This window comes from Triturus cristatus, chromosome 8 (genome assembly GCF_964204655.1).
Source record: "Triturus cristatus chromosome 8, aTriCri1.1, whole genome shotgun sequence".
NCBI lineage: Eukaryota > Metazoa > Chordata > Amphibia > Caudata > Salamandridae > Triturus > Triturus cristatus.
The window spans coordinates 578,583,870-578,604,252 of record NC_140591.1 but is presented as its reverse complement, the minus strand read 5'-3'; the positions used below and the strand labels follow the sequence as shown (position 1 = coordinate 578,604,252).

The 20,383-nt window shown below is 43.0% G+C and overlaps 1 protein-coding gene across 6 annotated transcripts in view; it reads left to right on the top strand.

Annotated features, from left to right (window-relative positions):
* The window catches only part of DACH1 (dachshund family transcription factor 1), a 572,648-nt gene that overhangs the window by 204,154 nt on the left and 348,111 nt on the right, over positions 1-20,383 (top strand). For all 6 annotated transcript variants that reach the window (XM_085621996.1, XM_085621993.1, XM_085621994.1 and 3 more), the window contains exon 2: positions 11,418-11,533. In XM_085621996.1, coding sequence (XP_085478122.1) covers positions 11,418-11,533 — 116 coding nt within the window. The remainder of the gene's footprint in view (positions 1-11,417; positions 11,534-20,383) is intronic.

Genomic DNA, 20,383 nt, shown 5'->3' with positions numbered 1-20,383 from the left:
TTAAGGGACACTAGTTGACATAAAGTCGAAATACCTGAAGTGAAGCATAGAAAAAGGTGTGCAATTCCCTGTATGCTTTTATCTGTACTTGAGCTGTTGTATACAACATCCCGCCTTCTCATTATTATTCATGAGGATGGCCATGTGTGAATATGTTTACATGGGTCTGTTGATTTTCAGTGGATTGGCATATCGAATAGAGTACAAGGACTAGACTGGTTGCTATGCACCTCTGTGACCAGGTTCTTTCATACATCCCTGGCAATTAAGTGATTAATATAAGCATTAACTCAGCAAATCACAGCGTAGCACTGCATCATGACCTGGTTGGGTAATACATGTACTGCAATCAGATCAGTCAGTAGATATATTTACTTACTAGGTAGGCGTGCATCCCATTGTTTGTGCAGCAATGTGTTGCATTCAGGATTGTTCTTTTTCTTGTACTGAATGTTGTCCTTTGAGGCTGGGTAAAGGGTTCAGGGACAATGAATTGCACTGGACATGCCTTTTAAATCAAATTTGATGAAATTTAGTGCATATGCCACAAACTGATGAGTCACAGCATACAGTGGTCGAAGTGCATTAAAAATGCTTTGGAAATGTGATGCTTTGTGTGCAGTAGGGGGGGGGTTGAGTGAGTGTGGGAGTGTGACCAAAGACGTGGCTAAAACTACAAAATATTCTGTAACTTTTTTCGGTCTTTCAACTTTAGGCAAATACATATGAAATAACACATACCATAAATGAAAATTAAATGCACGTGATTTTAATCAGTGGGAAATGTACTATTGTACATTATGAAACCTCTGTTAGTTAATGCACTGTATCAAAGAGCCACGGCATTGAATATTGGTTGATGGAGAGGAGAATAGTGATTTGTGTATGTTTAGTGCTGCATGGTCCCAGTCTGCCACAGAAACTGCTGTGAACATGTAAGTCATTATTTTAAACTTGCATTACACACAGTATAAGATAGGCTGCTATAAAATGCGCAAAAAAGTGTCAGATAAAAAAAGTCCTTCCAAAATATAGATTTTAGTAATACTCAGAATGTACGTAGTGCACATGTTTTTATAACTGTCTGTCAAAAGCACACACTTCACAGCCTAGCTGGTAGCTCCCATACAATATGTCTCAAAAATGAATAAAAATGTGTGCCATTATACTTCAGGTGATTCCCTCAATTAAAGCCTATACCAGCTTCCAAGAACCCTTTATATTTGCAGATTGACCAGTTGCACACATTTACATTTTGTTCAGGGAAGCAGGCACCTTGGCAAGAATGCCTGTTAAGCTGTCTGAGCCTTCCTCGGTTTCACAGCAGGGGAGACTCCCTGCCTTACACTTCAGTTGATGCATTTCAACTGCCGGAATTAAACGCCCTGGAACAGTTGTCTTTCTACATAAAGGACGGGGACCCGTTGTTCTAAAATAAAAAAAGTTATGGCACGTCATGGCCCTCAGATCCCCCTCCTTTTGACCACTGACACCATACCATAAGCAAGGACCTAAGCCTACAAGAACCTACAACCCACTGTCCATGCTTGTTCTTCGGCTTATGCACCTGCATTATGACCCCTGCAGTGCTTAGTTCATTACTGAAAATCACAGCCCCGGCTACCTTGTTCCCCATGCTGACTTGGAACTTACAAGTTTTGGATAAGGTTCTTTATAAATGGCAGTTGTGAATTCAATGTTCCTTGTGTACTTTTGTTCGAAATGGAGTCTTTAGCTGGCAGAGGTATACACCCTGTCCATGTAGGGACCACAATCCTAGTCAGGGTAAGTCACAACACAATACTTAACAAAAAGCACCACCACGGCTGACCACTGGTTCTGCACCTCAATCTTGAAGTATACAAAAAATATAGAAGTCCTGTGCACAATTCTTCCAAAAGTCCGCCGCAGAAGGACTTCACTGATTCACAGATGAAAAGACTTTTTTAACGAAAGAGGAAGGTGCACCAGTAAGGAGTCCAAACATAATAGAAAGTCCTTTTACGTTTCTTTAATTCTTGTATGTATTCTTAAAAACAGACATCAGCCAACGCGTTTCGTTCTAAAAGACAAGAACTTCTTCAGGGCTGAAACAAGTAACAAACAAATATACAAACATAACTACATTTATATAAAACATATATAGTCATACAAAATATTGCAAACAACAATAAAACACATAGGACCATACGAAACGACTTTGATATATACACAAATATTAATACAATACATATATATATATACAAATATACAACAGACCATTGTACTGTAAAAACATGGAGATACATTCAAATATCGTGAATAGTATAAAATCCAATAGAAACCATAAATTCAAAAAATGAAGTACATTGTAAATACTACTAAACCATTTAGGACACTCATATATTTATATTTTTCAAGAGTATATATAGTGAAATTGATTACCCATAGAGTTAATTGGTGTGCGGCCTATCGAATATGCCCCAGAAGTAAGATTTAAATGGGGAGTAAAGGGATCTCACCTCTACTATGACGATGTGGGATACCTGCGAATATCAATCTGGTTCCACACGATCAATAGATCAGTATTGTCACACGATTCAGTATAGAATTCAATGATGTGTATTCAAACGAGTAATAAGGATATCTTTCATAGGTCTGACATATAATAAACGAAAAAAGGGAAAAAGAAAAGTTTCTAATGGAAAACATAAACGGCGACCGTCAGTATGAGATACGAATATGTTCTAGCGCATTGGAATGTTCATCCAATACTAGGATTTATGCCACTTGGCGTCTTGACTATAAGGACATATTCGTATCTCATACTGACGGTCTGACTTAGATTTTTTTCAACTGAACTTCTAAAATGATTTAGGTGAGATATTATTTGATACTATGGTTCAGTATGACCACAATTCGTTTAAATTAACTCGACATCTCTTTCAAAATACACATGTCTTTGGAATGCTTTATATAAATTGAGTCGCCGTTTATGTTTCATTGTTTTAACGTATGTTAGTCTTGTTGCTCATTATTTTTTGTTGTTCATTGATAATTATTTTGTTGAATATCTTTAAGCAAACTTTATTGTTTTTGTCTATTTTTCGTACTTACGTTTTTTCCATTAGAAACTTTTCTTTTTCCCTTTTTTTCGTTTATTATATGTCAGACCTATGAAAGATATCCTTATTACTCGTTTGAATACACATCATTGAATTCTATACTGAATCGTGTGACAATACTGATCTATTGATCGTGTGGAACCAGATTGATATTCGCAGGTATCCCACATCGTCATAGTAGAGGTGAGATCCCTTTACTCCCCATTTAAATCTTACTTCTGGGGCATATTCGATAGGCCGCACACCAATTAACTCTATGGGTAATCAATTTCACTATATATACTCTTGAAAAATATAAATATATGAGTGTCCTAAATGGTTTAGTAGTATTTACAATGTACTTCATTTTTTGAATTTATGGTTTCTATTGGATTTTATACTATTCACGATATTTGAATGTATCTCCATGTTTTTACAGTACAATGGTCTGTTGTATATTTGTATATATATATATGTATTGTATTAATATTTGTGTATATATCAAAGTCGTTTCGTATGGTCCTATGTGTTTTATTGTTGTTTGCAATATTTTGTATGACTATATATGTTTTATATAAATGTAGTTATGTTTGTATATTTGTTTGTTACTTGTTTCAGCCCTGAAGAAGTTCTTGTCTTTTAGAACGAAACGCGTTGGCTGATGTCTGTTTTTAAGAATACATACAAGAATTAAAGAAACGTAAAAGGACTTTCTATTATGTTTGGACTCCTTACTGGTGCACCTTCCTCTTTCGTTAAATAAGTCACAACACAATCCTAAATTATCCTGTGCTCACCCTCTGGTAGCTTGGTGCAAAGCAGGCAGGTTTAACTTAGACGGCAATGTGTAAAGTATTTGTGCAATAATTGATAAAACACAGTAAATACACCACAAAAAGACTCCACAGCAGGAAAGGCTAAAAATGTTACTTCAGGTCGTGAGGGACCAGTGCAAATTCAAAGGGCAGGCCAACCCCAATGGAGCGTGGGCCGGCTACAGTGACCCACTTTGGCCCGCTGAACACAGTACCTTGGATCCTGGGGTGCAGTTTGGAGGCTGAGTCTTTGCGCCGTCCTGCGTCAGTACCGAGAGGCTGTGTGGGGAGACTTTGTGAGCCTTCGCGTTGTCTGGCAACGGATCCAAGAGCTGTCAGCTGTGGAGAGAGGCTTTGTGTTGCTTTGCAACAGATTTTATAGAAACTCAGATGCAGAAGCCACGTTTGTGGCCCAGAACTTGGAGGAGGCACCTCAGGCAAGGGTAGGACTCACAAAAGGCTGAGTCAAGCAGCACCAGCAGAACTGCAGGAAGTCTTATTTGTTCCTGAGACTTCTGAAACAGGCGGCAAGCTAACAAGCCCTTAGAGATCACTTTGGAGGGAAGTCAGAGTCCAGCTCTCCTTTCAGCAGAGTCAGGGAGCAGCAGGGCAACAAGCAGCAAAGCAGTCCTTCCAGAAAAGAAGTCCAGTTGAGCGCTTTGAGCAGGACCGCAGTTCTTCTAACAGAGATACTGTGTAGGTTCAGAAGTGTCTGATTTGGAAGACTCAGAGACCCAGTACTTATACCCAAATGTGCCTTTGATGTGGGGGAGACTTCAAAGAGTGGTTTTGAAGCACATGAGCACCCCTTTCAAGCCAATCCTTCCTGCCAGGTTATCTATGGGGATCACCAGTTATTTGTATGGGGCCAGGTCATTACTCCTTGATGTCCCTGTGTGAGCCCCCTTTCCTGCCCTCTGCCCAGGCCGGCCATTGGAATGCAGATTTATGCAGAGGGGTGTTCAGCCACCCCTGGCCTTCCTGGGCTGGACTGTCGGTGAGGAATGCACAAATGGAATCTGTCACCCTGTCCAAATGGGTATTGGAGACAGGTAGGAGGTCACATAGAGCAAAGTTAAGAGCAGAAAAATGGCCACTGTCTGAAAGTGGCATTTTTACACTAGTAGTGTTAAATCCACCCTTACTAGCACAGTGCATTTGTCAGTACTATTCCACCCATACCACTTAGAAGCATGTAAGGGAATTCCCAATGCTAGTTTATGACAGAAGTAGGCCTCACCATAATGAAAAACCAAATAGACTGTTTTTCATTACCAGGACATTTAAAGCATACAGGCACATATCCTTTTGTTTGCTTATTTAGCACCCTGCCCTCTGGGTTGCCAAGGGCCATCCTTAGTCGTGACTTATATGTAATTAAAGGGGAAGTTTAAGGCTTGGCAAGTAGTTTTATCTACCAAGTCATAGTGACAGCAAACTGCACGTGCAGGACCTGACATGGCAGGCTTGAGACATTGTTAGGGGGCTACTTAGGTGGGCGACATAACAGTGCTGCGGGACCACTAGTAGCATTTAATTTATAGGGCCTGGACACCTGTAGTGCATGTTACTAGGGACTTATAAGTAAATTAAATATGACAATTGGGTACGATCCAATGTTACCATGATTTAAGGGAGAGAGCAGAATCACTTTAGCAATGATAAGCAGTGCTAAAGTGCGCAGAGTCCTAGAACCAGGAAAATGGGTACAGAAAATAGAGGGAGGCAGTCGAAAAAAGTTGGGGGAAGATTCTCCCAAGGCTGTCAAGTTCAACAGCCGTAAATTGGTTATTACACGCTCAAAGCCCAGGTTCGAAGGGGGCCCCACACCATTCTCCTCAAAGAGGACCCCCTTGGGCTGGCCATCTGCAAACAAATAAAACACTCAGATGAAGCAAGGCAGGTAGAGATTGGTGTAATGAAGTCCCCTCACCTTGCAGGGGGGCCCATTGAGGTTTTGTTACGCCACTGTCAAAGCCTGCTTCTTCACATAGTGCAGGCTTTTCTGTCACAAATTCTTCTCACTCATTTGGTGGTAAGTTTATAAATAACATGTTCGCAAGATATTATATCTTGACAATTGATTAAGAACGTATTTTGAAAAGCACATCACCATAACACGGCCTTTATGCTGCTAAGCAAAATTGTCCGCTCTTTTGCTTTAAAACCTTATTTTACACGATGCCACTTTATTAAAGAAAAGGATTAATGAAATGCAATTTAATTTTTGAGGAGAATCCACCTAAAGACTAATGTCATTTTACAAAAGGAATTTGAAAAATATACAAGTGATTACGTGAGTTCAAATTGTAAATGACTGTCTCCTTCTACAGGAGGGCTCAAAAGTCTGTTTAGTGGACGAAATAGTTATTGGAGATATAGGAGGACGCGCATGAAAAAGATTATTGCAATATATCTTCCCCTCTTGCAGTTTGTCTGTCCCTGGGAAGCGATGCATACCTTATGATAAGTGTACTTATAGAGAACAAGGTTAGCTGCAGGGATATATCAGCTGCAAAACTGTGGAAAGTGGTACAAGAGGAAGGAAGCAATGCACTGGGGAGGCAAGTAGAACTTTACTCACAGGTGAAGGTGCCTTTCTTCCTAGTGCTTGTAAGGGGAATGCAATACCTTTTGTTACTTACAGGTGGGGTGTTTCTCCAAGAGTTGCGTTTTCAGTTTCTCCCTCTGTAACTGAGCAGCAGCTGGTACACATGTGTGTCACCATCTGGCCGGCATCATCAGGGTAGGTGGGGCCTACACTGTGCCTGACCCTCAGGACGTCTGCCATGCTCCCCATCTTCCCTCTCACTGAAGCTTGGCTGGGAAGCTTTGGGCAAAGTGTTTGATCTGCCTTTGAATTATGGTAAGGTAAAAAAATAGAAAATAAAGAAAAGGAAGATTAATGTTGCCACAAACACGCGACCTCTGAGCATTCACCCTAGCAGATCAAGCCATGTTTTACATTTTTCCTGCTTCAAGGAATTTGTTTGAGTTCTCTGCGGCTTCCCCTGGCACTTTACCCCTTCTCGGATTAGTGAGGTCACCACTTCAGTTTTGGCGATTGCCACTGGTAAGGCTAGTAACATGTTTACATTTTCAACTTTCCCATCTTTTTATACTATCTCATAGATAAGGCTAAATTATGCATTCCTATTTATATATTGAAAATAACTATTGATTCGAGTTTTGTGTCATTCAGGTCTAGGATTTTTCCCCTTCTTCTGCAAGATTGCGACACACAATCTTACCTACAGACTTTCTTTACAAGTGTACAACCGGCTTACGCTTTAAAAGCATTTTCTTCTTTAAAGTACCACCATGTGTTTCTTTTCCAAAGCGTTTGAAGACAAAATTATATAGGGCATAATTCACAAAGGTAAATTTAAATATTTGAGTAAGTTTACTCTTAGTTACAAAACTGCAATTTAATACAGTAAGATTAGGACTGTGAAGGCTCCACACTGGGGGCAGAGAACGCTGAACATAAACAGATAGTGCAACAGTGTGATTTGTCGTATTTTACAAGGTGTGGAATACAGGAGAGGGAAAATGCACAACTCTTTAGTATGAATGCTTCATACTGGAAGAGGTTTGTTCTGATCTGCTCGTCTGTTAATGTTCCGATAGAGACCCCCCATGCTTGCGTGATTACTGAGTTGTCCTGATCAAAAGAGACGGCTATGTATACAGAGTGCTCTGTGGGTCTCTTTTCATGAAGTAGGCAAACCTTTTACCCTCACTTGGGGAGACCAGCAATCATTGTATTATTCTGGCAGCCTGGTGGTTAGTTCCCACTTTACAAAACACAATTCAGACTGGGAGGGTTTCTGTTATTGATATATATTATCCTCCGGTATGTATACAAATGACAGTACAAATAGTATTAATCCCCCCAAATAAATAAGTGAAGATGACGCAGTGCTTAAGTGTGTGCACAAATACATAAGATATATACAAAAGACACCATCTATGCTCTCTGGTTCATAGGCAAGTTCTTTCAACATACATGAAAAGAGACCCACCGTGGACTCTGTATATATAGCTAAATCTGACCCTGAGCCTCGTAGGCATAGAGGGTTGTCCTTGAGACACAATACATACTGATCAAAAGAGGGGCAGTCAAAGATTGGGCACTCAGTGTGTGACGTTAGCCTTCCAGACATATAGTAGCACTTTGGCGTAAACGTTTAGTGATGGCTAGCACTCTCCAGGTCCATGGCTAATCATGGAACTCTTCAGACTGCCATATGAAATCTCACCTCCCTCTCAATGTACCAATAGACCAAAGGAGCAGTCAGAAAAGAAAACGACCCCTTACTTTAAACCAAATCTCTGATTGCACAAAGAAAGTGAAGCAAGTCAGCCTGAACCTCCTCAGAATAGCTCCCTTGTCGCTTCCACCCAAGCATCTGTTCATTCATGCTTTCACCCTTCCATCTTTCCACTGATAACCACCATCTCACCTTTACATTCTGTCATCCACTGATTCTTTCATTCTTTTGTCCCCCATTCAGTCTTTCACAGTTGGCCATTTCATCCATCCATCCGTTCACAATTCCATCATCTATGCATGCATCCATCCATACATCAATCAACCCATACATTCATTCTTTGTCTTCTCTATGCATCAATAAAGCCTTTCATCCATCAATTGATCCTTTTGTCCATCCATAAACTCAGATTTCCATTTACTCTGCCATACGTTCAACCATCTGTCCGTCCATCCATCCATCCATCCTCTCAAGATTTCCATTGACTCTGCCATCTTTGATTCTGTCCATCCACTTTTCCATTCACTCATCATGTTTCCCACCCCTTCACTTAAATCCTTTCACCCAGTCACCATTCATCCACCCCATTACCCTTCCTACCTTTCTTTCACCCTTTCTAACTTTCACCATTCCTTCCTTTCATCCTTCCAAAATGATTTACTTTTTCTATCACCCTATCCTTCATTCTTCCTTATAGCATTAATTATGATCACCCAGAAAATGCACCTCATCTCTCTATAGCCCCTTTGTGACAAAAATGTAATGTTTTTATAGGGCGACTTGTAGGTTACTCACACTCAGTTGTGTGATCGGCATGGTACACGTTATTTGTAGCAGGCACATTAACCCTCTGCGCTGTGTGGGTGGCCGGAGTGCCCATGTGAGTGCACGATGAGCAATGTGACAGTGTGAGAGGAGTGACTGCAGGATGAGTTAGGTGACAATATGAATTTGGGTGCCGATGTAAGTGCAGAGTGGGACAAATGTACAGATGGCTGGTTTTGCAGCAGTGCTGCAATAGTGGCCCCCTGTACGAAAAGCAGCTTCAGTGTTTTCCACGCGACCCCCCCAGCCCCCACCCCCCTTCTCTGCGGCCGGTCTGATTCAATCAGTTTGCGTTACCAGTCTGGCCCTGTTCAGGGCTCAAGGGTGCAGGAAATAAATATTGTGCTCATCCTGCAACAAAATTCCAGTCTTGTGATTAGGGTTTCCAGCTCATTATATTGATGTCTCAGACATTACAAAAATAAGCAGTCACCTAAAGCCTATTTTTAGTACTTATCTGTGCATAATTGGAACAGCAAATATAAGTAGAAAGCATTTTTAATTGTGTTCTAGGGCAGCATGAATGAGCCATGACTGATAAGTAAAGGGAACAAAGACAGAAAAGTCACATTATGAATTAATACATATGATTTTATTTCTCATCCTATTTAGTGTCAAGACGAAGCCTTTGCAGGCTCTTTAAACAACAAATGGCTGTTATTTTCTTTTTGATTTTGGCAACCCGACTTTATATTTCTTTTTATGAAATACATTCTCACACTATGGCAGTAAAAGTAAAATCCAAATGTAAGAAATAGGCAGAGTAGGGGCCCAGGGGATACTGGAACAAGGAAAAAAAAAACGAAGTCTCGGTAACCAGTGTACAAAGGTATATAAATATGCAATGGCGCAGATTCCTCGGTTCAACCGCCAAAGGCTTGGTGGGAGCTCTTGTGCCAGTAGCGTCCAGTGGAGGGAGTTCGGTGAGGCAGAGAGGCGGGGTGGGGGAGGGGCAAGGTGGGGAAATGTAAACACCGGAATATGGATGAACGGAGGTAAGTACACATTTAAATAAATAAAACGAATTCCTTTGCGCGCGCTGCATCGCAAAGGAATTCGTTTTATTTATTTAAATGTGTACTTACCTCCGTTCATCCATATGCCGGTGTTTACATTTCCCCGCCCCGCCTCTCTGCCCCACCGAACTCCCTCCACGGACCGCTACTGTCTTGTGCCCGGATAGCGGCGCAGGCATGGAATGCATTGCCACGGCTTTGCGCAGCGTCAAAGATCCTGTGATTTTTAAGAAAAAGCTGAAAACCTTTCTCTTCTAGCTCTGCTTTTCGACTCAGACTCCTTTTCAGGTTTGCGCCGGGACACTCCTTGGAGTATTTGTGCGCGCTACAAGTTTATATAACATATAACATAACATAACATAAAGACCTGTGAAAAACTCGGGCATGCTGGAGATAAGGCTCCAGACACTGCCCAGCCGAGCCCACAGCTGCAGCCTGGGCTGAGACAGACGGGGAGGTTGGGCGTTGAAGCCCCTTCAGCCCAATGGGCATTGCGCGCCTGATGGCTTGCCACATCATCCACAGTGTTTCTGTATTTTCTTACATTTCAGTGAGATAAACAAATTAGGCTCGCAGACCAGGATCTGTGGCCAGGAACCCTCCTTGTCTTGCATGTCGCGGCCATCTTTTGATGGCCAAAATCTCTATGCATCACTTTTCCCGCAGTGCAATATAAGCTGAACAGGCATGTGGGAGAAGCCATATTTTTCCCTCCAGTAAAAGAGGGGTTAAATGATAACTTGACTTATCTTTTCAATGATAAAAAAAAATGCAAGACCTTTTCACACATTAGATATGTATTGTCATTTATCATCGAGGTATCAAGCTAGCAGTGCGAAGTAATAAAACATATCATCGGAAAATGTGCTACGGGTCTGAATCACTCTTTCATTCCACCTCCCAGCTAACTGTAGTATTAAATCAAACAAGCAGAACATTTCCTCAGGCAGCCATTGCCTTTTAATTTCCTGAAGAACCTTAAAATATCATTCATTACAAGTACTACACATATTTGGTTTTTAAAAGTCTCATAAATCAATAGCAGCCTGACTGTAATAATTATTACAAGTTAGTGCATAATTTTCATGCTGAAGGCTGCATGCAGAACTTTAGCATATGCAAACGAGGCAATTCAAACTGTGTATAGATATTAATATGAAGAAGCAGGTAACGAGGTGCAGCCTATGAATTATGCATCAAGTGCCGTTGATCTTCAATGAGGAAAATGAATTCAGCATGTAATCTAATTAGTGATGGAAGTCTATTACATCTAACTGCAAATGCAACCGTCCTTGAAACAAATTTATTTACAGTCCGTGTTATCACTCGAAATAACTTTGAAATAATGTACAAGACAACAGCCTGGTTGTGAGGAAAATGTTTCAAATGATTTATTTGTTTCAGTTCTAGACCTGGAAGGCCTCCTAAAAGAACTCAGAGTGTGACGTCTCCAGAGAACTCTCACATCATGCCACACACAGTCCCTGGACTAATGTCTCCCGGAATGATCCCGCCGACAGGTAAGACAACCCGTTTATGTAGCTATGCCCATATTCCACCCACCCCTTTGCACACTAAACTCGAGTCTCACTTTTACTTCGGGCCGCGTCATGATGGCCTTTGATGGTGCGTTGCAGAGGGGAGCACATGTTTTTTAGGTCTCGCCTGACCCAGCGCATGCGCTGGTCTGACGAGACTTATTGAGAGGGCTCCAAAAAGTGCTACCAGGCCAGCCTAGAGCTACAGTACATGTGCGCGGGCGCGCGTGCTTCGCTTTACCGCAATTACTTTCACTTTCGCGGCCACTTTGATGTTTGATCTCGATCACTTTCGCGGCCGCAAGGCCGCTTGGCATAGCCAATAGGTCTCGCTTTTGGGACCTTATAAGTATTTAGTTATGCAAGTGTTGCATGGCTAAACACTTATAAGGTCCCAAAGGCGAGACCTATTGGCTATGCCAATGCTTGTAATGCTCTTGCAGTGTGTAAACTGAATTCATGTAACACAATATTTCTCTGAGTTAGTGCAAGTACGAGAAACGTCCAAAAATTGTGGCAAAACATGCTAATATTCAACACAATTTGCCTAGCAATTTTACATTTTTCATAATATATGTAGATCCTTTCCTTCACTGCCTCATTCTACTGCCTTCAGTTTTCCCACTCAATGTTATATAGGTAGATTTTCAATCATTCATTATGATGTGAATCTACTTGGAAGAAATAGTGTTGAGAAAACATAAGTTACACTCATCTGAAAAGTTTATGCCAGAGTCATCAGAGTTAAACACATCTTACTGACTTATACAACAGTGCTAGCACTCAGACCGCAAAGAACTTCCTGATTGAGACTTTGGACAAGATGAACCAATCTAAAATGATTAGGCCACAGACCGCATAAAATATCATAGCAAATGTTTATCAATATACCTATAGCAGTATGTACATTGAAACTCCAAGTAACCATCAGCAGCAACAAGCATCCTGAACTGAGCATGGATTATCAATCAAATATCAGCTCTATATATGATGGAAATGCAATCATTTTACCCACTAAAGGCAGTTTAAAAGTTTCTGACAAGTCATCAAACACAAACTTTGCATTTGAAGAAATACATTATAATCCTCCAATCAAAATCTTGCCGTTTTCATGAATTAATGCTCATCTAATAAATACACATTTGGTCCCACAACGTTATCATATTCTCTTGGCTTTATACTACTGCACATACATATACTGGGGATGTCCATAATATGCCAGTGAATTCCATCTCCTTTATGCCTGTGATGGCAGTGAATATGTCAAGAATGGCAATTATATATTAAAGATTGACAGCATTATATCAAACATATCGACCAACATTCCAGAGGTGCCCACGTTAATGCTAGAATTGCCATTAGGGCCAGAAATATACCTAAACTTCCCAAAATAGGGGGAGGAGCCAAGATGGCGACCGGAGCAGACGCTTGAGCGCCCGGCTCCGTCGGCCCGTGGCCTCGGACTACTATCCTGACGCCCATCCTCGCCGATTCTCGAGGTGCAACGTGTGCGAAGACGCGCTGACCGCGCTGCCGCTTTCCCGGAGTCTCAGCCCGCCCGGATGCCCGAGTTCTGGGTGCTTTTGTCCTCTGCACTGAACCCCTGCGCCATTATGGCCTTTGCCGGCCCCCTGGAAGCTCCGCAGTTACCGGACCAGCTAGCGCTAACCTGAGCCCCGCGGTCCCGATCTCACCTCGTACCACGGATCGTTGCCGGATGAGTCCGGGGAGGGACGGCCGGACACCTTCTGCACCCTGTGCCTGACGGGCTGGAGCTGTGGGGTGGGCCCCGGTGCGGCGGGTCTCCTGCCCCGCTCTGAGGACCGCGCTGTGGGAGGCTGCTGACCCCCTTCACCTATTGCCTAGCCGGCGGCAAAGAGAACCTGCGAGTAGAGAAGCGACTGTCGGCCTTCCCTGTTGCGGTGTAGACCTGAGGGGAATTGACTCCTTGCCACGACCCCCCCCCCCTGGCCATTGCAACGTACAGCGGCAAAACATGGCGTTGAGTGCCTGCTCGCGGCTGGGGGGTGATACTCCGGTCTCGCCCGCTGCCCACTTCGCCCTCCCTCTTCCGGACACCAGCTCCACAGTGCCGTCCCGGATTGCTGCCGATGTGGGGGCCCAGCTTCCGCTGACATGCGGCTCCGTTTTGGCTGTCCTGCGGGACTTTCAACTACAGATGTGCGCTGGCCTGCAGGCGCTGAGTGAGCGGTTTGACCCCATACTGTCAGCTGCGGGTCGTGAGCGCTCTGTTTGTCATCCACAGGGCGTGGGTCTCCCGGTGCTTTTGTCCTCTTGCGGGGACGCAACGGCGGTGTATGATTGTGCAACACTGGTGCCTTCATCCGGCGTTCCCGGCACCCGGGGTCCACCGCTCTCCACCTCAACTGCGGATACTTTGTCCCCCTGGTCATGGCTGCCTGCTTCATTGTTGCCTGCCTCACCGGGTCCGCAAGAGTATCCTGCTGAGCGACACCTAACGGCTCAGAGGAACCGTCCGCTGTGGCCTACTGCTTCTTTTTTGTGGAACTCCTGTACTTTACTTGCCAGGTTTGGATTTTATGTGGTGCTAAGAGGGACCTCAATAGATGGTCGGCGGCCATTTCGTGATCCTACTTCACCATCTTCTCACAAGCGGCCATCTTGTCTTTGTCTGCTCGGGCCACGGGGCCTTCATGTAGGGGCTGGTTTAATCCCAAGCCCGCGATCGGGCCAGGGCTAGACTGACTTCTATCGCCATGGTTCATGGGCGGGCTGGCCTGGGACTGGAACTGTATGTATGTTTTGTGCGCACTCGTCGCGACTTGTATTCCTTCGCTTAAATTGTGGTGACAGGGTATCTTCGCATGCAATTTTTTGGCGTAGTGGGCTCTCAGTGTGTGGAGGCCATAACTGGCTGATGGTTTGGGGCGCTCTGGTGTCCCGTGGGCTCCTCCTCACCTTCTTTTCTGTTTTCTTCATTTCTTTACTCTATTCCTACTTTCTCTCTTGTCTATATTTCGGGTTCATTGGGCGACAGGCACTATGCTGGGGGGGGGGGGGCAGGCCGTAGCCTCCGCATTGGTGTTGGGTGGGGGGATTATACTCTGTTCTTAATTAGTTCTATGGGCCTTTTTTCTTTTATGTCTCTGCGCTCTACTTGCTTCGATTCGGGGTCCGGGTGTGGGGTAGATCGAGTGGGGGCGGCTCTGGAGGGGTGCGTACTTGCTCATGTGACTATCCTGTTATATCTCTGCACCGCCTCACTGCTCGAGATTTTACTTCCATTGTTGTTTTTACTGATGTTGCTGCTCTCCCGTGTGGTGAAGCTATCTTGCGGACTCGAATCTCCTTTGTTCTTATCCTTCACTTACTTTTTTTTCCCTGATAAAATTACCTTAAAAACCTAAAATTAACCTTCACCTCTCCTTCCCCGGGTGTCAAGATATCTCCAGTATGTAACTCATAATTCGGTGTTAATCTTGACCGTTGACGCACGGGGGCTGTAATGTGGGTATCAGTGCTTCACTGTATCGTGGCCGGCCTGACGGTTGTAGGCCCGTATTTGTTCTTTTAAGATGCACGAATAAAGGTTTTTAAAAAAAAAAAAACTTCCCAAAATAAGTCAGTATTGACTACAGGTATTTTAAGGCCACCATAATGGTGGTGGTTAGCTATATCTTGCCTAGAATGACAATAATGCAATATTATTGTTCTATATTGTACCATGGTTATAACCACTAAAGCACAAATGTTCAAAATCTGACAATAAATGATTCCATAGTGTGAAGGGTGGGATTCATTAAAATAGACACATACATAGCCAGCCAAGAACCCTTTTGCTAGTGGTGGCCCCTTAAAGCCAAAATACCCACAATCCACCAAAAACTCTTCTGTTGTGATAGAGGTTGCTCCATTATGTCGGAAATTCCCACATGGTGCCAGTGGGGGACCTCTTGCGCCAGAAATGCCACATCTGACAAGAATTTCTGCCATTACTTTATTGAGGGTCGCCATTAAGCTTAATGTGACTGAGAGTGCCTCAGTGAGATGGGGGACCTGATATTTTGGGAACCACACCACACACACACACACACACACCCCCCCACACACACACACACACACACACATATGTGCTCAAGGCAGGGACCTGCCGAAACGTGTCATGGCGGAGAAGGTTTGTTGTGAATAATCTTAAAATTGCACTGAAATTGGGTCCTCTCTCGTTTTTGTTCCCGTGGAGAGGAATTGTGGAGAACGAGGTCTTTATACTGGAAAAATTGTCCTTTCTCAATGTCTCACAAGTTACGTTTGAAAAGCTAACGAACCCACCGTCAGTGTGGCGATTGGCATATGATTAAGAGTCGTTAGACTCGAAACGCGTAATGCCTGTTTGGTTTATTCTTGGAATAAAGAACTATTTACAAGCACTGTTGGTGTGGCCCGTTTGACGCTGCTGGAAGGAGCGCGCCTTTTTTTGTGGATATATATATATATATATATATATATATATTTAGGCATACATTCATAGGTAGAACAGATGCACGCACACTAGTTCACATTTACACATGTACACTCGTTCCTGTGCAACAGCTTTACCTGCTTGCTCTTCCCTCTTTTTCACCATTCAAACTTTGCACTGTGCTCCCAGACCACAAACAAGAGCAGAGGCTCTGACACCAAATATGCACCACTATAATTGCAAGCAAAGCACAAGTTCATACATTTAGGTGTGCGTGTCAGCATTGAGTTTGCAGTATATGGCCAATCATCACACACCTTCTTCTTACATACACTGTGGTGTCAGGCACTAGATGTGATCACAGGACTCCACAAGCTGCATCCTTGGCTTTTGAAGTGCACGTAGAAAAATATATGTCAGAGGGCCACGGACTACTGTGCTGGCCTTGGATATCTCACAAACCATAGAGTGCTCCCACCTCCTCTCCATGCTTTAACAGTCCATATTTTGTTTACCACTTAGCTCGAATCAAATGTTGTGTTCATTGTGGCTGCTGCCTGTCAAATAAAATAAAATACAATCTTTTTATTACTGTATTTTACGCAATACAACAAAAAGAGGACAGTAAGTACAAATAAATATGTATATTTTAAAACATTTAGTGTCATAAAAATGGGAATTTTATTTAATTTTTATTGTTTTGTATAGCAATATCTTGTGAACCTTTGCTTCACAGTATTTGAGAGTATTGCAAATTGAATTCATACCATGAGGATAATAATACACAATGTTGCTTATTTAGTTTTTTAATGATTCTTACCTCTGTATTTTGGTACTAATTATGTTACTATAAAAAGACCAATTGTTCTAAAGTCTTTGAGTCCTGCTTCAGGAAATGTAAAATCCTAACACTGCTCTTGATGATCCAATGTGTCATGAAACTAGGAATCTCATATTGCCACTTAATTCACAATGCAGATTATCTATCTATCTATCTATCTATCTATCTATCTATCTATCTATCTATCTATCTATCTATCTATCTATCTATCTATCTATCTATCTATCTATCTATCTATCTATCTATCTATCTATCTATCTATCTATCTATCTATCTATCCAATATATTAGGCAAAATGTGAAAGAAGGAGTAATAGCAAGTATCCGAGAAGTCATTTTAAATTGCATTATGACTCCGCTATCCCATTGCTATTTATTCATCTCAGTAGATGTAATTCTCTGCAGCACAACCATGTTCTAACCTGGCCTCTGCACTGTTTAGCAGTTAGAATAAGCTATGCTTATTTTTACCTTATTTTGAATCCTGTACGTCCTTCGGATTACTTAAGAGTCCCTCTTCTTTTTCTCAGAAAGAGTAATGTGAGTTTTTTCATTTATTGAAAAGTGCCGCAGCACAAGCCAGAGTAGAAAAAGGCCTTTTTCAAACAACCATGCACCATGTGCCTGGCACCATGTGGGCACAGGGTGCATGGATGTTTTTTTGGGGGGCAACACATGTGCCCCCTGCCTTTCCATGGCGGTGGGACCACCATGAAAAGGTAGTCTTAAAGGTTTTTCCTAATCCCTATGGCGGTGCCTGCCAAGCAGTGTCCTCATGGTAGGGATAGGAGTCCGACCGCAGTCCCAATGGGAGCCTTGCGCCTGTTGGAGGCAGCGGTCTTTACTCCAAAATCATCACTCCAACTGCCGGTATTGTAATCTGGCGGTCAGACAGAAGGCCTAGATGTCCGGTGGACTGCCATTGACAGCCTGTTGGTGGCGGTCCACCCAACACCAAAATACGGGCCTAAATACACATTGATCTATGGAGGTGTGACCAATAGTGCACCTTTGTTATTAAGTAAGGAGATTTGTGTTTTTCTGTAAAATACTTTAACTGTTGTTAGGTGTACAGCCACAGTCCTTACAGGGTGTACCACAAAAGTCCCTAAATTAACCTGAGCTTACTCCTGGGTAGCTTGGCACAAAAAGTAGTCAGATTCAGCTTAAGGGTAATGTGTAAAGTATTTAGGCAGCACACAAACAACAATAAAGTGAAAACACAATAGAAGAAAAATTGCAAATCAATTTAGAAAAGTAGAGCTAATTTTAATAAATCATTTGACGACAAAAATCCAATTAGTAGAACCATAGGTATTGAATTTTAGAGTTTTTAGTGAAAATAGCACCAAAAGGTGTAAAACGCCAACTGGGGTATCTAGTTGCACCAGACTTGGACAAAGTGACCAGTTTAGGCAGACTATGATGAAGTACGGATTGGCTACTGGGGCCCGCTGAACAAAGTACCTTAAATCCTGGCTTGCAGAGCATTGCGAAGACCCACGTCAAAAATGCATTGCACAACTGAAGTGATGCATCTGTTCCAAAGTGCAGCAAGACTGCGATACAATGGCCTGTGTCATTGTCGAGGATCACATCGACAGAGCTTGTGATGAGAAGTCCGGCGTCGGGGATGCAGCACTCAGTTGGGCAGTGCATCGGTTTTGAAGAGCTGTGAGGCTAAGATGCGGAGTTCGGCATCATCATCAAGGATGAAATCAATGAGGGATGCAAGGGCCTGGGCCAAGGATGCGCCACGCAGTCAGGGCAATACAGCAGGTCATTGAGATGGGTCCAATCCACACAGCAGCGGCTATGCATTGGCTCCTGTGCCATGCAGCAGAGGAGATGATGGGTCAATCCACTGAATCCACAGAGATTGGCAGAGCAACTTAAGCCCACTTCCAAAGATCCAGAACTGGGGTAGCACCACTTGCAGGGTAGACCCACAGATAGCAGTGTCCAGGTGCAGATGCAAGGTTGTTGGAAACCTGTTATGTCCATGTGTGTTCAGATCGGAGGGCAGCCAAGTAGCCCTTGGAGTCACTCTGGGTTCTGGGCGCAACAGATGCAGGTCCAGTCCTTCTCACCCAGGCAAGAGGGCAGCAGGCAGCAGGTCAGTGCAGCTGGACAGCAGTTCCTTCACAGCTGCAGTCCAGCAGAGTGGCAGTCCTTGGAGCATCACTGCAGTCCATCTTCCTGGCAGAGTATCCATAGGTCCAGAAGTGTACTGAAACATTGGTGTCTGAGGTCCTTCTTTTTTCCCTGGTGCCCTGGTTCTGGAAGGTGAGAGAAGCTTCTAGACAGTGGGTTTGAAGTGCATGGAATTCTCTATCTCCCCTGCAAGGCTCCAAGCTGTCTGAAGTGACAATGCAGGGTTGTTAGACCCTTTGTCTGAAGACAGAGTACAGGCTATTCAATTGTAATTGGGGCTGTGCTCAGCTACTTCTACCCATCCTTCCAACAGATGACCCATTCAGGCACACATAATCTCTTTACTGTGTGACTGTCTGGGTGGAATTCACAAAGTCTAACAGTCATCTACACCCAGTCATGTGACCCAAGACAGGCTATAGGCACAAATGGGCTAAGGGTTGGAAAATGCCTACTTTCTAAAAGTAGCATTTTCAAAATTATAATGAAAAATCCGACTTTACAATTAAAGAGGGTTTATCGTTACAATCTCATAGACACCAAACATGACATAGCCACAGCTCTCATTTGGAAATTACAGCTTATTACATGTATTTAGGAATCTCCAATGATATCCTATGCTATGGGAGGGGCAGGTCTTACATTAGTGAAAAATAAATGTAGGGGTTTTTCACTACCAGGATATGTAAATCTTAAAAGTACATCTACAACCTTCTAAATACACATAACCCTACTATGGGCTATCTAGGGCCTTCATTAGGGGAGACTTATATGTAATAAAAAGAGAGTTCAAGGCTTGGCAAGGGGGTTTAGATACCAAATCGACATAGCAGTTTAAAACTTCATTCAGGGAGCAGGGACAGGATTGGGACATATTTAAAGGGCTACATAAGTGGGTGGCACAATCAGTGCTGCAGTCCCACTAATAGCCTTTAATTTACAGGCCCTGGGTGTATGGTATACCATTCTACAAGGGACTTGCAAGTAAATTAGATATGCCAATTGGGTATAAGCCAATCGCACCATGTTTTAGAGAGAGAGCACAAGCATGTTATTCCTGTTTAGCAGAAGTAAAGTGTACAGAGTCCTAAGGCCAATAAAAGCAAATTCAGCAAAAATAGGAGGGGGAAGGCAGAAAGTTAAATGTGGAGTGATCAGTCCCCCATCCTATCCTGGAATGGGAATTACTTTTGTTCTTGACAATGTAACATTAAGACAACTTCTAATGTGGGATAGGCTCAGATCAGAATTTGTGAAAGCCCACCAATGTATGTGTATGTGGGTATTCGCATACTGGAATTCTAACTGTGCCTTGTAAGGTCATTCCCACTCTATTGTAAATGTCTCTGCACTTGTGGCTGAGAAATACATAGTACTAAATCCATTTATTCCTGTCA